Here is a 16,177-nt window from a genome sequence, read left to right on the forward strand (position 1 = left end):
CAGGGGTGGCGAACCTTTATACACCAACGTGCCATTTTTTCTGAAAAATTGTTTAATGAGGTCATAGACGTGCCGTCAAATAATTTTGACTTCGTAATTATTGGGGAAATAATAATACTAAATACTATCAACTCAAAACTCCTTATTTACATTGAAAAAAAAAACATTTTGCAATGTCTCAGTTATACGCGTAATTCAACTTAAAGTAGCATCAGTGTGACTTCTGTTGTTGCAGATTAGATGACCAATAACTTATATTAGGTTGTAAGATGTTAGTTTAAGCAGAACTGTTGGTTTTTTTTGCTAGTTATTTATTGTTAGCTTGTTTTTTATGGTTATTAATTGTTTTTTTTAGCATTAATTGTACATTTTTATTAATAATTGTTTATTATTTTGTGTGTTTTAATTTAATTATTACACATGCTTCATAGTGTAACAACATTTGTGTAATAACAATTCATACTGTAATAACAAATGTGATCGGTAGCGTGCCCAAAGTATTGCGTCAGGTGCCATAAATGGCACGCGTGCCATTGGTTCGCCATCCCTGAACTAGAGTAATAAAATTGACGGAAATTTTTAAGGATGTAATAAACTGAAAAGAAAAAAAAAATCTTTTAAAAACCATTATTTCTGTCTGGGATCACATCAAAATTTCCATTTTTTAATTTGCGGAAAAAAAGACCTTTCTCTCCACTAAATAAATGAAATTTCTTATATTTAATATTTTATGAATTTTTCAATTTAACGCTTACTACACAATCATAGGACACGTTATAAGATAGTTCTGCATTTTAAATTATCTATTATTATTGTTTTTTTTTTTCAATATACTCACCCTTTCTACGAGTTGTGTGGCTATTAAATCTGCGAAATTTTCTGAGAAAGTTCTGTATCCATTTACCTGTAAGTATTGAATAAAAAACAATTAAAAAGGAGAAATATGAAGAATTGGTTAAAAATGAAAACATTAAATAATAATTAAATATTTGTTATTATTATAAAATTAATTTTAATTAATTTGTTGGTGATTGACAATGAAATGTGCAGGGTGTTCCATAAGGCTCTCCCTTAATGAATATTTTTGGAATCCTCGACGAAAAAAATTAAAGAAAAAAAAATACACATTATTGCTTGCCCATGAGCGAAAAAAAAAAGAAACGAGGGAAAAAAAAATAGGAACACTTTCTTAAAATCCTAGGTTGCATCACTAGTGATAATGGCGAAAAAAAATCATTAAATCTGGTTTGATTATTTTAATTAATTAACTTTAATAATCAACTGCCAATTCCTTCCTCCGGCAATCAACGAGTTTAAAAAGTTTTCAGTCCCGCTTTCCTCATAAATGGTTCGTTAGATTTTGATAACATTTGTGGTTTTATGTTTAGACTTTTTGACTTTATTTCTGTTTACACGAAACTTTTTGCTGAAATGTTGTATTTTAAATACGTAGAGTCCCGATTATCCGAGTTAATGTGGACCACGACTAACTCGGATAACTGAAAAACTNTTAAAAAGCTTACTTTCATTTCGATTTTTTCTAATTTAAAATCCGAGTACTGTTCTTGTAGACATTTTTTCCTTGAGATAAAAGTTTGAATTGTTTCATTATCCAAGTCTTCTCCGTCTGAAATGTAAACATAACGAATTACCACGGAATATTCTCTTAGCTCATTGCTAAATTTATGAATACAGTTATATATTTAAAATACCAGTTCCAACGTAAAAATTAAACAGTTTTTGTTTGATGATTTTAACCGTCAGAACACTCAACTTTTACTTGAACTACTAGTGTATAGTTAGTAACATCACAAAGATAATTTAGCAAAAATATTTAACTGTGATGCTTGTTACCATATTCGAGATTCTTAAGTTAAATAACACATAAATTTTGACCATTTTTTAAAATTTTTTCGAAAGAAATTTCTTGTTTTTTTCTAAACAAACGAAAGAACAATGATTCATAAATTCGCTAATTAGAAACAACTCTACTTTTGAATTTATGAATGGTAATTAGATCATTTATAGGGCTGTTTGCATTGATTACGCATACACAGCATTGTTTCAATACAGGCCATTATGATTTGTAACTCTCAAGTTACTATTAAATTTACTTTAATCTCAACTTTTAAATATTTCTTAATATTTAACCTTCAGTGTATCGATCGATTTATTTATTAATTATTCTACTGAAGAAATGAACCACACAATTTATTTTAAGTTTAGTGTATGTATTTTTAATATTTTTTAAAACTTTTTTTTCGTTATTTCTTTCTTTTTAATTTTTTTTTTTTGGAAAAAATTAAACACGTTGTTAAAAATGTGCAAATATTTGTATAATTTTGTGAATATTCACAGACGCATTTTTGTAAGAAAAATTGCTAGAAAAATCGAATAATTCTAACTTAATTTTGAGAGAAAATAAAGTATTTCCTAATGGAAGGCTTGGATTCGTCGTCAGTTTTAGCGATTAGGCAATGCTTAACGACCATTTTAGCAACAAAATGATAGTTCTGGAAACTTTGAGTTTCAAAGTGATTGGACCGTTATTTACGAAATTATGAGTGACCCAGGGACTAATGTATTTTATATTTTATAATCGTCGTTGAACAGCCGACCCAATTTTGGGCTTGCGACAATTGATGTTCAACTCCGTAGCCTTGCAATTTTGAACCCAATCCAGTGGATGAGGGAACTCCTGTATCCAGTTTTGATAGGAATTTGCCTTCGTGGAGGACTTTTTTGATGGAACTAAACCGCATTTGCGTTACAGGAAGTGGAAAACCACAAAAACATCCCACCGTTAGCCTGATGGCCCCCCATGATCTGCCTACCACTACCTAACCCATGATCTGTCTACCACTGAAGATGTTTTACGTCAGCACTGTGGTTGGTACGAGTTGAATGCGGAATTCATGTCAATCAGCCGTTGCTGGGATTCGAACCCGGTTCACCTCATTGGCAAACGTTTTACCCCCTGAGCCACCACAGCTCTTAATAATTAATTGTGTTAATTACTATTTGAAGCTTAATATACTAATATTAGTACTAAGATACCTACTGTTGGCTCAGGGAAAATAGATTTTTATGGCCCTCTGAAAGTACAGGTGAAAAGTTTTTGGTTATACTGATTTTTGACAATCAGGAGTTGACCTCAGTCAATAGCAGTAAACTGAATGATACTGAATATAGTTTATCTTTGTATAGATGGGTTGAACTTCTAAAAACATGTTTTTCTAAGAAATATGCAGCAATGAGTTGTAAAGAGTGTGTTATACTACTTACGAAAAAATGCTTCGATTTCATGACCAATTTCGTGACCTATTGTGTGACCTAGCGTGACAAGATTCAACAAACTATTGAAAAATAGAGGGGAGAAATATTAGTTCATTCAAGACGTAAATATCTATAAAAATTTGAAGGAATGATGTCTGTAAAATTTTTCAAATTCGTAACTTTGATGATTATGTGCTTTGAGGAAGATTTCCGTACTATGATCTGCGATAAAATAATCGCCAAGTAGAAAACTCATTTTAGCTATCTAAAGAAAAAAAAAATGACAGAAAAGGACTAACTAGAAGGGTATAACTCGTAGCCACCCCTGGGTGAACAGCCATATTTTTGCTTTAAGAAAATATTTGCAAGTTAATTTAAAACCCATTTGGTGCCTTGGCGGTTGTAGTTGGCGCAACAGATCACGATACGGAAATATCCCTGAGCTTTCAATTAGCTTAAAAAATTTAACAAATGTTCATTCTTCATTTAAATAACAACTAACATTAGCAACAATTTGCTTTCTACAAATACATACAATCAAATATATGAAGATTAAAAGATCATTCGAGTGCAACTTTTCCGAATTTTTATAATGATTTGCAAGTAAAAAAACATTCATATTAAAAAAAAAATTGCAGCAACGAAGGACTAGAGCATTTCGTAGCTAATTATGGTAATAAAATGCTCGAGGGAGACGTTGAAATTAGTTCTAACTTAAAATTTTAAGTTCAAGATATCCATAAGCACATTTTCCCTGAAAGATTGACGAATTTAAACGAACCAACAGCAACAAGAAGAGAAATACTATTCTCGAGAGAACTACTATTATATAAGTTGTTGTTGTTTCTAATGCCAATTGCCACACTAGCAAGCTTGCTTGGGGAAACCGAGCAAATTTAAGGCAGAGTGTGCGTTTCTTGTTCTTCAGTGACTCCATCTATGGCCAAGAATTCGACTTCAGCCACACACACGTCACACCCGTTTATAGTGCGGACCCATTCATACATCCATTCATTCATCCACCGATCGTAATTTTCGACCTGAATCAGAGAATGATCGATCTCCAATCCAGTACCCCCAGAGTTATTGATTTGTTATGGGAACATGGGGGACTTAACGTGCATCAGTCACCATTTACTACACGAGGAGTCTTCGGCCGGCGGACTTCGAACCCACGAACTCTCGGACATGGGCCCAGCACCCTATCGACCAGGCTATACCGGCCTACATTATATAAGTATTGGTTTTATTAACCATTTTACAACTGTTTTTTTTATTTAAAAAACTTAGTTTCCTTAGTTTATATTACTTAGTTTTAGAACTGCTTGCTATTTCGTCGTTTAAAAAATAATTTAGAAATGTTTTTTTATTTATTTTTTTACTTAAAATGATATCTAAGCTTTTTCCCCATAAATTTAGTCATTTCATGTCAGTCATGACTGACTTGATATCAATATTATTTTTAATTATCCTGTTTTCGTTTTGATTTTTCAAGATTAAGTAGTTTTTTTCTCATTATTATGTTTAAAGGTTTTTTAAAAAAACTTTTATCCTGTTTTAAAACCCATTTTTTAATATTTAAAAAAAATATATTTTAAGCTAAACTAAGCTATATGCATCAAATTGTGATACATATTACATTTAGCATATTTTTAAGATGAGGTCATTAAGCACTATTATTCATAAATGTAAAATTTAGAATAAATTAAAAATAATTTTTAAAGATTTCTTTTTTGTTCGAAAATGTGTCATTTTAGCTCAGAGAAGCATTATTCATTTTTCATCATTTAACCCCGAACCGTAAAACTAACTAACCGAAAGACTATTTGTCTTCGAAAAAAAGTCAAATAAAATTTGAAATATAGTACCTTGATCTGCCTAGCTGATAAACTGGAGGCAATAAAAGACCAAACTTAAGACCTACAAGAGTTATTTTGATTAGCTTATTACTTACATCTCTAAACATTACTTACCGGATGTCCCTAAATAATTATCAATTTAAAAAAGCAATATGAACAACAAAAACAAATAAAAATGTACATTTTGCTGAATTCTATTTCGCATACCAGATCATTTATTCTCGCGAAATTTGAAAATTAGTAACACATTTTGTCAACAGATGACACTGCTGCATGTCAGATCAACAGAGAAATTTATTTAGGCATCTGTAAATTATGTTCTCAGACTGCATCGCGTAGTTGTAAATGATGGTTATTTGAAAATTTTAATTTTATAGTTTTTCGTTAGAATTTTATATTTTGAAGTTAGAAGTTGCGTTTGTTGACACTCTTCGTAACTTATCACGAAATTTGTTTAGAATAAATCTTTGTTTTCCGAAACACAAAACTGTCATTTCTTTCTTCTTCTCCTTTTTTTCTTTTATTGATTTTTCAAATTATCGGTCAATTAAGGGACACCCGATGTGAAGAGTAATCAGCTCTTACTCCTCTAAACTTTGTCAATTATTTTAACAATCTAAAATGTAGTGAACTCACCAATAGAGCCAGATACATGCTTGGCATTAGTATCGAAGACACTAAAAATTAAATAGAGATTAGTTAGTTTCATGAAATATTTATAAAATCTTATACGATATGTATGAAGATACCTTTGCGTTAAAACAAAGTACTTATATGTCATTTGTATAATTGGCAAGCGTTTAAGTAAGTTTATATATTTAAAAATTCATTGACTGATTTCATAGCTTTTCCTATATGAATAATAATAATAAAAAAATAGGCAAAGTTTTTTTTATTTATTTATTTATTATTTTTATTTTATCAAAGGCTTGTATGAATGGAAGTTAAAATTCAACCACTTTTCAAACAGGGAGTCATTTTCTTGCACTGAGCAACCCTTTTTCTTTTTATTATTCAGTGGTAAAATATTGAAAAATAAAGATACTTTCAGGGATTTGATGGTGATCATGTGAAAGAAAGATGAAGACGATGTAAAAAGCCTGCCTCAGTATTAATTTGTATCACACGAGGAAGGGTGTGCTGTTTCTTATTACGGCCCCTCAAAAATAAAAGTATAAGAGAAAGTAACTTAGGATCAAAATTGTGATGGTATGTCTTCGGATCATCGTCAGAGAATTTCTCTGACCGTCGCCAATAGCCCATTGTTCTGCTCTAGTGCGATGTAAATAAACTACAACAACAACCTTCCTGAAAAAGCTGACTTATGGGAAAAATAATTCATTTTTTAAAAATTGTCGAAGCACATTACATTTTGAGAACTGGTATGATGGTACTTATTTGAAGGTAGGATGCAGCATAGAATTTTTCCAATAGGTCTGCAAATTTAAGAATGTTTTTGGCTTAAATACAACTTGTGGCGTCGCTATTTTTTCGACTTCAATTTCGAATTTTAAAAAAGTCTGTCTCCCTGTAAGTAATTATTTGGTTATATTTTATTTGTATATGGATAAAACTTAATTAATATCACCTTTTATACAAGTAACTATTTTTTATTTATAAATATATATTCATGTATGATTTTTTTTCCCTTTTTTTTTAGTTTTATTTACATTACAATAAAAGAAGTTTAAAATTTGTTAAAAATTTAATCATACAAGTATTTTAAACGCTTGCACCTAAAGGAAAATGCGCTTATAGTTTGATTGATTGGTTACAAGATATATAAGAATAACTAATACATACTCGATAGGGTATTCTATATCTGCAATTGCGTTTGATTCTAAAAAGTGGATGTAAAAAACATTTCTTTGGTGTTTCATTACATTTAGGAAAAAACTGTCTCTTACTGGCTCGAACTGAAAAAAAACATTCACCCTGTTAAATATTTGGAAAGATGAGAAGCTTGAAACTAAGCAGAATTTGATAAGTAAGACGAAAGAAAATGATAAAAATATTTATTATTATGAAAATTATATATTTAATCTGACCCTTTTCGATGCCACTCCCCAACCCCCATAGATTACTTAGCAATCTTATATGGTTTAGGTTGCATTCAAAACCTTACTTTGCAACCCTTGGAGCCAAAAGTCTGATAGACCGTAATTTTTATAGTTCTAATTAAAGTAAAATCACTGAATCACAATCTAGTTAAATAAATATTACTGTAAAAATTAAGGTATAATATTTTACGGTAAAAATGTATATAATGGTAAAATTGGATATTACGGTATAATGGATGTTACGGATAATGCACCGAAAGTGCCTTTACTTCATACTGTAAATAAATTCGAAATTTTTTAAAGTGCACGCGAGAAAAGAGTTTTTATTCTGAAATTTGTTGACATATACGTTTACACTTTCATACTTATGACAGCTCACTTGGTTGATATTTCAATTCTTTACTGCCAACGCGAAAAAAAAAGAGAATTTTCGATGTCGAAGTGCAAGAGAAATAAAAAATAGATTGCAGTCTTAATCAAAACTATTTAATGGATTTATCATTGAAACTCCGAAAAATGCTACTTTTATAAGAGCAACATTTTAGAGCTCCTCCTTACAGGAAATCTTCAAATAACTATCTCAGGTAAAGGGGTGGAAAAATCCGTTAAAAATTGCACTGGTAAGGGTGGGATTTATAATGATACATTTCATTCTTTTCAACCAATTTTTTATTTTAAGAAGCTTTTGTTAAGCTTTTGTTGTAGGAATGGGGATATTAAGTATTTATAGTTTGATTTTACTAGGGATAACGTGTATCAATTAGTCATGGATAGTCAAGTCGATGTCTTAAAAGGGCGCCATATCACGGGAGAAACTTTTCGCCGCAAATTCGCTTTCACCTCTATAACCAATTTAAATTTTTAAGTATAGAAAAAGTGAATTCAGACAAACCTAGAATAAGCCATGAAGTTTCAAGTACTGCAAAGAAATTTTTAAATATCAAAATAAAAATAAATTATTTGTAGATAATTTGTGGAGAAGTTTTTTTTAAATAATTGAAACTTCATAGCTTACTCCAGGCGTGCCTGTGGTAACTTTAAATACCCAGTCTTAAATTTTAAATTAGTCATTGTGGTGAAAGAGAATTTATGACGAAACGTTTCTCTCTTGCTATGGCGTCCTCTTAACGTACAAACAGGTAACTGTGAGCAAAATTACTCAAAAAAAAAAAAAGAGTTGTTATAAAAAGATGTTAAATAAAGTATTTATGTTTTATTTCTCTCTCATAATTAAAAATAAAATATCTTGAAAAAAATTTCTTGATACATTTTTGTTTTCTGTTTAATTGTTCTCTTTTAAACAGCCATAGTTTGGATCCGTCGTTATAGGAGTAATTTGGTAACACCAGTTGTAATCATGATGAAGCGTTCGTTGTAGAGGGAGTTGGTTAACCGAAATGTCGTATGATAGGGTGTCTGATTATCGGGAATCTGCTAGTTTTTAACGAGTGGGAATAAATGAGAGATGGAAGTTAAAATTCCTTTCTTTAGATTAAAGGTATAATTTTAATTTTCCACTATTATTTTGCTTTATTTGCTTATGCTTTTAATTTTCCCACGACTTTTCGCATCAAATTTCTTAATATTAACTTTTTAATGATTAATAACTTTTATTACTTCTTTTATATATATTTTTTTACTTTTTGATGTTGCTGTCACTCTTTTCTCCTGTTGTTAAATGCATATCGTTACCGCTTTGTGTGGTGTTTTGCAAATTGCAAGAGTTGGTAAAATTATGCTTTGATTTGCATAATACTATTACCAATCTTATATGATTCCTTTTTATCTCGTATGTAAAATTTACTTTTGAATGGCATTATGAACAGCTCGAAGTATTTTTCAATCAGACATTTTTCGAAAAAATAAATACTCACTTTTTTCATGATGAAGTCGAATCTTGTATCAGTAAGTTCTGACATGTACTGCTCTATCAGATTCTTTATTTTCCTCAACTGTGAAGTTATCAGAATTTTGAAGTAAAAATCAGTTTCAATAACATTTAAAAATAGTTTATTTTACTCAATGATGCTCTACATTGTGCTCAAAATTTTTGAATCTCCTCTCCTATTTAAATAATGTTTTGAAGTGATTAGTCATTTTGTATTAAGATAAATATCTTTTAAGGATATATTTAAGATATATATTCTGAAGGATCCGTTTGTGAAATTGATTTGATGGAATCTTTCAATATCAGAGTTTAATGAGACTTCAAGAGCGCATATGAACTTAAACTAATAAAGTGATTTAAATGAATATGTTTATGCTCTGAGGAATCCGTTTGTAAAATTGATTTCATGGATGCGTGCAATGTATTCAACATCTGAGTTAAATCAGACTCAAAGAGCGAACATGTATTTATATTGCGAACTCGATTTTAAGAGATTTGTTTAGATTTTGAAGGATCCATTTGTAAAATTGATTTGATGGAAGAGAGCTTTTATATATTTTCAACGCCCGAGTTTGATATGAATTTAAGAACGCACATCAGTTTAAATCGTTAAATTTTTAATGGTTCTACTTGTAAACTGAATAAAAATAGAATCTGTTTTACTGGTTTTCAAAGTAGTTTTTAAGAGATTTTGAAACTAAGAAAAAAATAATATTATTGAATTAATTAAAATTTGCTGTATAATTTAAGTCATATTAATTAGGATGATTCAACATGATTTTTCACGATGTCATGTAATATTTTATTACGATCAATCACATTAATGACAAATCGTGGATATTATATATCAATGTTTTGTCAGATAATATTGTTATGCAATCACATGGTTAAAAAATGTAAAACTTAATTCAAGTTCTTAAAAAATTAAACTTGAAATTTGAATACAATTTGATACACAAAATCGCTTGTGTTTTTTTAAAGGCAAATCGCTGCTTGAAAACTCCTAAAACAATTCATACAACTATAATAAACAAGATAAAAAATTATATAATAACAATTTGTATTAAAACTGATAAATAAATTACAAATTAATTTTTATATTTCATAAAACTTCGTATTTATATAAATCAGATTTTGTGCTGTATCCTGCAGAAAAGAGAGATTATTATGTATCATAAAATTTTAAAATTTATCGATGAATAGAGTTATTTTAATTTTAGAAGATTTAAGAAAATATTGCATATTAATCATCGCGATTTATTATTTTTATTTCATAAAATTTCCCAATTATACAAATCAGAATTTGTACTTTGTTATCATACGGATGAGAAGAATTAGTTTAATAAATGAATTACTTATTAATTGCTATGATTTATTATTATATTTCATAAAATTTCGCAATTATGTAAATCAATATTTGTAATTTATTATTATGCGAAAGAGAAGAGTTATTTAAGTAAATGAATTATATATTAATTATTATGATTTAATATTATATTTCATAAAATTTCTCATTAAATCTTAATTTGTACTTTGTTATCATACAGAAGAGAAGAGTTAATTTAATAAATGAATTATTATGATTTAGTCTGATTTATTATTAAATTTCATATAATTTCCCAATTATATAAATCATAATTTTTACTTTGTTATCATACATAAGAGAATAATTTGTTTAATAAATGAATTACTTATTAATTATGATTTATTATTTTATTTCATAAAATTTCTCAATGACGTAAATCAGAATTCGTATTTTGTTATCATATAGAAGAGAAGAATTAGATTAATAAATAAATTAGATTAATAAATAAATTACATCTTAATTAATATGATTTATTATTATATTTCATAAATTGTCACAACCATATAAATAAGAAATTATACTTTGTTATCATACAGAAGAGTTTAACTGTATCCGCGTTCTTTCTGGCATCCAGTTTTGTTTCATTGCTGATTTAGCTGATGTTAAAATAAGAGTTCTGAAGATATAACGTATCTAGAAAAAAAATAGAATTTATCTAGAATCTATAAAAAAATATTTATTCGCGTGTAACTTTATGTTGTCTCATAAGTTATGTTTACAACAAAATTAAAGTGAAGTTATCTGTACTTAGTTATAAAAGATAGCTCTCATTCGGATTAAATACAAACGATTCTAAGAAACAACATTATTCCTACTTTCCAGCTGGATGCTTAAAATTGTTAAAATAAGAGAAGTACACAGAGTAAAATTTGTACAATATTCTGTGTGTTGTTGTCGTCAAGGCAACGTGGGTTCACCTATTCTTGTTTTTCAGTGGCGCCATCTATGACCAAGAATTTGACTTTTGCCACACACAAACGTTACATTCCGTTTATAGGACGGACCCATTCATCTTCAGATCGTAATTTTGACCTGAACCAGAGAAAAATCAACAATCTGTGTGTTGAAACAATTATGAGCTTTTGGTAACTTTTTAAATAGCTGAAAATTTTGAAATAGTCTTCTTTTTCTTGTTAGTTAATAGCCATATTTTCAGGTTAGTTAACGTATACTTCAAATTATCAGTAGCCCTAGATTTTTTTTAAATTTTTTTTATTTTGCTTTATCTATAACAAGTGAAATTACGTATTATCAAAATAAAGTTGAAAGTATTTTAAAAATTCCAGGATGCAAACATAATGTCTATATCGAGACAGTAAGAATAGCATACTTTATGAATTGCATACACCAAATCTGAATCTCTAAGAAATCTGGTTTCTGGTAGAAAAAACAGTTTACACTTTTGAAATCAGCACTTTATGTATAATTAAAATAAATAAAGGAAAATAAGATTCGCATCTGTCTGAGTAATTATTTTGGAATTTGGAATCGTATAATAAAAGTTATAACACAAACAGTATTGTTAAAATCGTTAAAATCTGCACCATAAAAAACTCCGTTGAATGTTGAATTATAATATCGGTTGAACCATGCTTCTGTTTAAAATGAATCTCAGTATCAAATTTAAGGAGAACAATTTCGCTTGCTAGTATGGCAGAGCAGCCAACTTTCTATGCTTTTTCATTGTCTACCACTCAACACAATAAAATATGCGGCATTATATGTCCCAGAAAATAATGTTAGCCAACCTTCCCCCCCCCAAAAAAAAAAACAAAAAAAATTAAAGAAATATTTTATTTTAGATCTTTATTCCGTATTTTAACATTACTGATAAACAGTATTGTGCTATTAATTACGACATTTCTCTGAGAACACATTTATATGAATGTTAAATAAATCTGCTATTATATTTTGACATAGAAAGAAAGAATAAAATGGCGGTTGGCAGGAAGCAGAGTATGTAAAGTTGTCCAATGGTTCACAGGTGACGTACCACCTGACACTTTGTTTTATATGAGCATGTATTGGATTTTAGTTCAAATGACGTTCTACTAAGTCTGCTAAGTACATTGCTCACCCTGTAAGTTGTTCGGATCTGTCTCGGATAATTAGAATAAAAATATAATAATAGCGAAATAAAAATATCTTGCGATTATCCTACACAGATCTGTCTAGGATAATTGCAAGATATTTTTATTTCGCTCAAAAGGTGATTTTATACCTTAATAAGGTGCCATATGATAAATCAAATGTTTACATGCAGTATCTTAATATTCGGATTCCGTTTATAAAACTTATCAAAAGCACTTTTTTTAGAAGTTTTATTTTTGATAACATACAATCCAAATAAATTTCGCCGCTTAACTTTAAATATATAATATTTGTTTAAAATTATATTCCTTATGGAAGTATGTAGATTTTTTGTCACAATTTTTTCGTATAAGCAATTTCCCAGCACTTTTTTTTCGGTGTGAGGGGGGGGGGAGATATGAAATATTTTTGATCCGGGCTTAGTCAGACATACGTCTTGCATAAAGAAAAAAAAAATACAGTTTTGAAAACTTGGAAGAAGAAAGTAAACAAAAAAAAGAAGAAGGAAAGAAACGGGATCAGATGATAGACGCATGTGATACGACATGAATTTTTAAACTGATGCCGGGATAGCCTGCTTGGTAGCACATGTCCAGAGTTTAATCCCAGCCGGGCGAAGACTCCCCGTGTAGTAAATGGTGACTGGTGCACGTTAAATCTGTCTGGTCGCAAAGTCCCCCATGCACCCATAACAAACCATACCTCTGGGGGTACTGGATTGGAGATTGATCATTATTTGGTTTAGGTCAAAATTACGAGGATCAGGTCAAGTCGCTTGGTTTCCTCCAGCAGACTAGCTGCTATTGACAAGTGGCATTAGAAACAACACAATAAAATTTTTAAACTGATCTAGACACGTGCTCCATTTTTTTCCAAGCATGGTTAAGGTGTGAAATATGGAGGTATATATAGGAGGCGTAATAAGTGCATATTACTTAAACATTTGTCTTGATTGTTCTACAAATGCATAAAATCGCATTTCTATAAAGTTTTTAAATATATAATATGCAGATAAATTTTAATAGCAAACTTAATAGGTAATTGAAAGGAAATTATTTGTGTACTTACGCCCCTCATTTGCTTTGGTGAAATCCTTTTTAAAGCATATACCTGTCCCAAAGGAAAGAATAAATTGCTCATTAACCAACCAGCACATTGCTTCCATCGAAGTTGTTCTGTTTCATACCCAAATAAAGTAGGCCGAGTACTCCCACTTCTTAAGGATATAAGTCGAAAATAAAGATTCAAGTCATCAAGATGGTTTAGGAAAAATCTTAAAGCCAAATAGTTTGCTAAAGACCTGAAAATAAAGACACATTTCGAAATGGAATGATTTTAAGAAAATACCTAAGGACTCCAGCTAGCGGATACATTTGAAAATCAAGAAAAAAAGATATCTGGAAACTAGATTTTAAATTTCTATTGCAATTTTAATGATTTTATAAACCGAGTTTCAAACGATTTGAAAAAAACCACTGAAAGGAAAACGAGAGTTGACAGAAATGAGTAGTTAAAATTCTAAGGAAACCAGTCATTCATGCTAACCAATTTTCAAAACTAGATACAAAGTTCGTCCATAGATGGCGTTGCCTGTCTGAAGACAAAATTAACACTGACAAATATTTTTAGTTAGCCTGACAATGCAGCAGTCTGACATTGTCATTTGAGGCTGTCGCAGTAGAAAACATTGTCGTATAGAATTTTCATTCAGTAGCGCTATATATTGATAAAATTTGAAATTAATTTTGAAACTTGTTGTTAATAAATTCTTCGGTTTACTAAAAAGAACGCAGTAGGCCGTTCATTTCTATCTTTTTCAGTATTTTTAGTATTATTTTTTCAAATCATTGGTCATTTTTCGGTCATCAGATAAAAACAAAGAAGTGGAAAATATTGAATCAGTTATAACGATAAATTGAATTAAAAATTCATTTTATTAGATTAAAAAAAAAAACTTCCATTTCAGATCTAGACATTCAGATGATACAAATGGGGTTTTAATCGATTTTTTTATTTTCTATAACGGTTATATTAATTTGTTTTAAATGCTGAAATAAACAATTGTATGTTAGGTAAATGGCACATTTACACTTTTTGTTGAAATACTCAATGACAATTTTGTATAAATGAGGTTTAATTTCATTAAATCATAAAATTTTATTCTTTAAGGCATAGGTGATTGTGATTTGCTAGCATAAATATTTATTGGAAAAATAAAACCTGCGGCTTTTGAATATTATGATCTGGATGACTAATTCAGATATTATAAAAAAAACATAAATTACACGACCATGGCATTGCTCAAAATTTTGCGCAACAAGTAAAACACTTTGTTCTTAGGCGTAGTACACCATTTTTATCACTTAGAACATTAAGCTCTATCGTTGTCGCATTTATTTACTCCAAGACATTTTATTACGCAAATGGCAATAAATAAGTCTTGTGTGAACTTTGTGGCACCTTTTATTTTTGTTACGAATCAATTTCCGGTTTTATGCTCAAACAAACTAGTTTTTGGAAGAGTTTATTTCCTCATTTGCTCAGCTCACCTTCAATAGGGATTTGTCGAAGTTTGAAAGATTTATTTTTCTAAATATCAATTTCTAATTTCAAATATGTATTTAAATTTTATTTTGTTCAAAATTTCAAAAAATATATTGAGATCAAGATTGTTTATGTCCATAAAATCTGATTTTTAGAGGAAAAAAACAAATTTCAAGACACACAGAACCGTTTTTCCTAGCACGGCCGATCTTTACCGTGTAATAACTCTCGAGGAGTACCGATTTTCCTCGATTGACTTGTCAAATTGTAAAACACTGCGTTTAACTAGCAATGATAACAATGAAAAGTTTCGAATACCTGTCCGTAACCTGGGAGAACATTGTCACCAGTCCCATCACTGAAAACTGATCAATAAGATAAGCATGATTTATCGTATAATTTTTCTCAAAAGAGTTATACACTACGACATTCTTTAGTAATTGGCAGNTGAGGTGGCTCAACATATAGCGCTTTTAAAAACGGAAACAATAACCAGAGTGAGCATTGTCAGGTTGTTCAATTCAGATTCATGCCCTGAAAACATGATAATAAAATTTAATGCCATCTAAAGGAATCTGTAATGGCACTAGATTAATTGTTACAAACTTGCAGCGTAATTTAATTAAACTGATTAGCTAAACTGATTGATGATGATGAAGCAGGTACATTTTTCATTCCGAGAATACCTCTAATCCCCTCTGATAACAACATGCCGTTTTCTTTTAAGAGAAAACAATTTCCTATTAGGCTGGCCTTCTCCATGATTATAAATAAGTCACAAGGTCAGACTTTTGAGAACATCAGTTTAGTATTGACTAAACAAGTTTTTAGTCATGGACAACTTTATGTTGGCCTGTCAAGAGTTAAGTCATTTGACAGCCTTTCAGTAATTGTTCCAAGATGCCAAATATATAATTGTGTTTTCAAAGAAATTCTAAATGCTTAGTGTTAATTTCTTAAGAGCTTTGCAGAAAAAAAATGTTTTTTGGAAAAAATTTAATTGAAACTTCTATTGGCAGTAGGCAAGGGGAACTGCCAAAATCAAAACTCCCCGATTAGAAATGCAGCATGGCGACCTCCACGTGGTATTTCT

General features: G+C 29.7%; 1 protein-coding gene across 1 annotated transcript in view; it reads right to left on the reverse strand.

Annotated features, from left to right (window-relative positions):
• The window catches only part of LOC107437136 (membrane metallo-endopeptidase-like 1), a 31,898-nt gene that overhangs the window by 2,785 nt on the left and 12,936 nt on the right, over positions 1-16,177 (reverse strand). Inside the window, exons 8-17 of the mRNA XM_043053166.2 lie at positions 15,403-15,554; positions 13,609-13,840; positions 10,984-11,082; positions 9,070-9,147; positions 6,939-7,051; positions 5,772-5,812; positions 5,145-5,196; positions 3,286-3,356; positions 1,524-1,627; positions 839-904 (exon numbers count right to left, since the gene is read on the reverse strand). Coding sequence (XP_042909100.2) covers positions 839-904; positions 1,524-1,627; positions 3,286-3,356; positions 5,145-5,196; positions 5,772-5,812; positions 6,939-7,051; positions 9,070-9,147; positions 10,984-11,082; positions 13,609-13,840; positions 15,403-15,554 — 1,008 coding nt within the window. The remainder of the gene's footprint in view (positions 1-838; positions 905-1,523; positions 1,628-3,285; positions 3,357-5,144; positions 5,197-5,771; positions 5,813-6,938; positions 7,052-9,069; positions 9,148-10,983; positions 11,083-13,608; positions 13,841-15,402; positions 15,555-16,177) is intronic.

The sequence above is a fragment of the Parasteatoda tepidariorum genome, chromosome 8, assembly GCF_043381705.1.
Source record: "Parasteatoda tepidariorum isolate YZ-2023 chromosome 8, CAS_Ptep_4.0, whole genome shotgun sequence".
Lineage (NCBI taxonomy): Eukaryota > Metazoa > Arthropoda > Arachnida > Araneae > Theridiidae > Parasteatoda > Parasteatoda tepidariorum.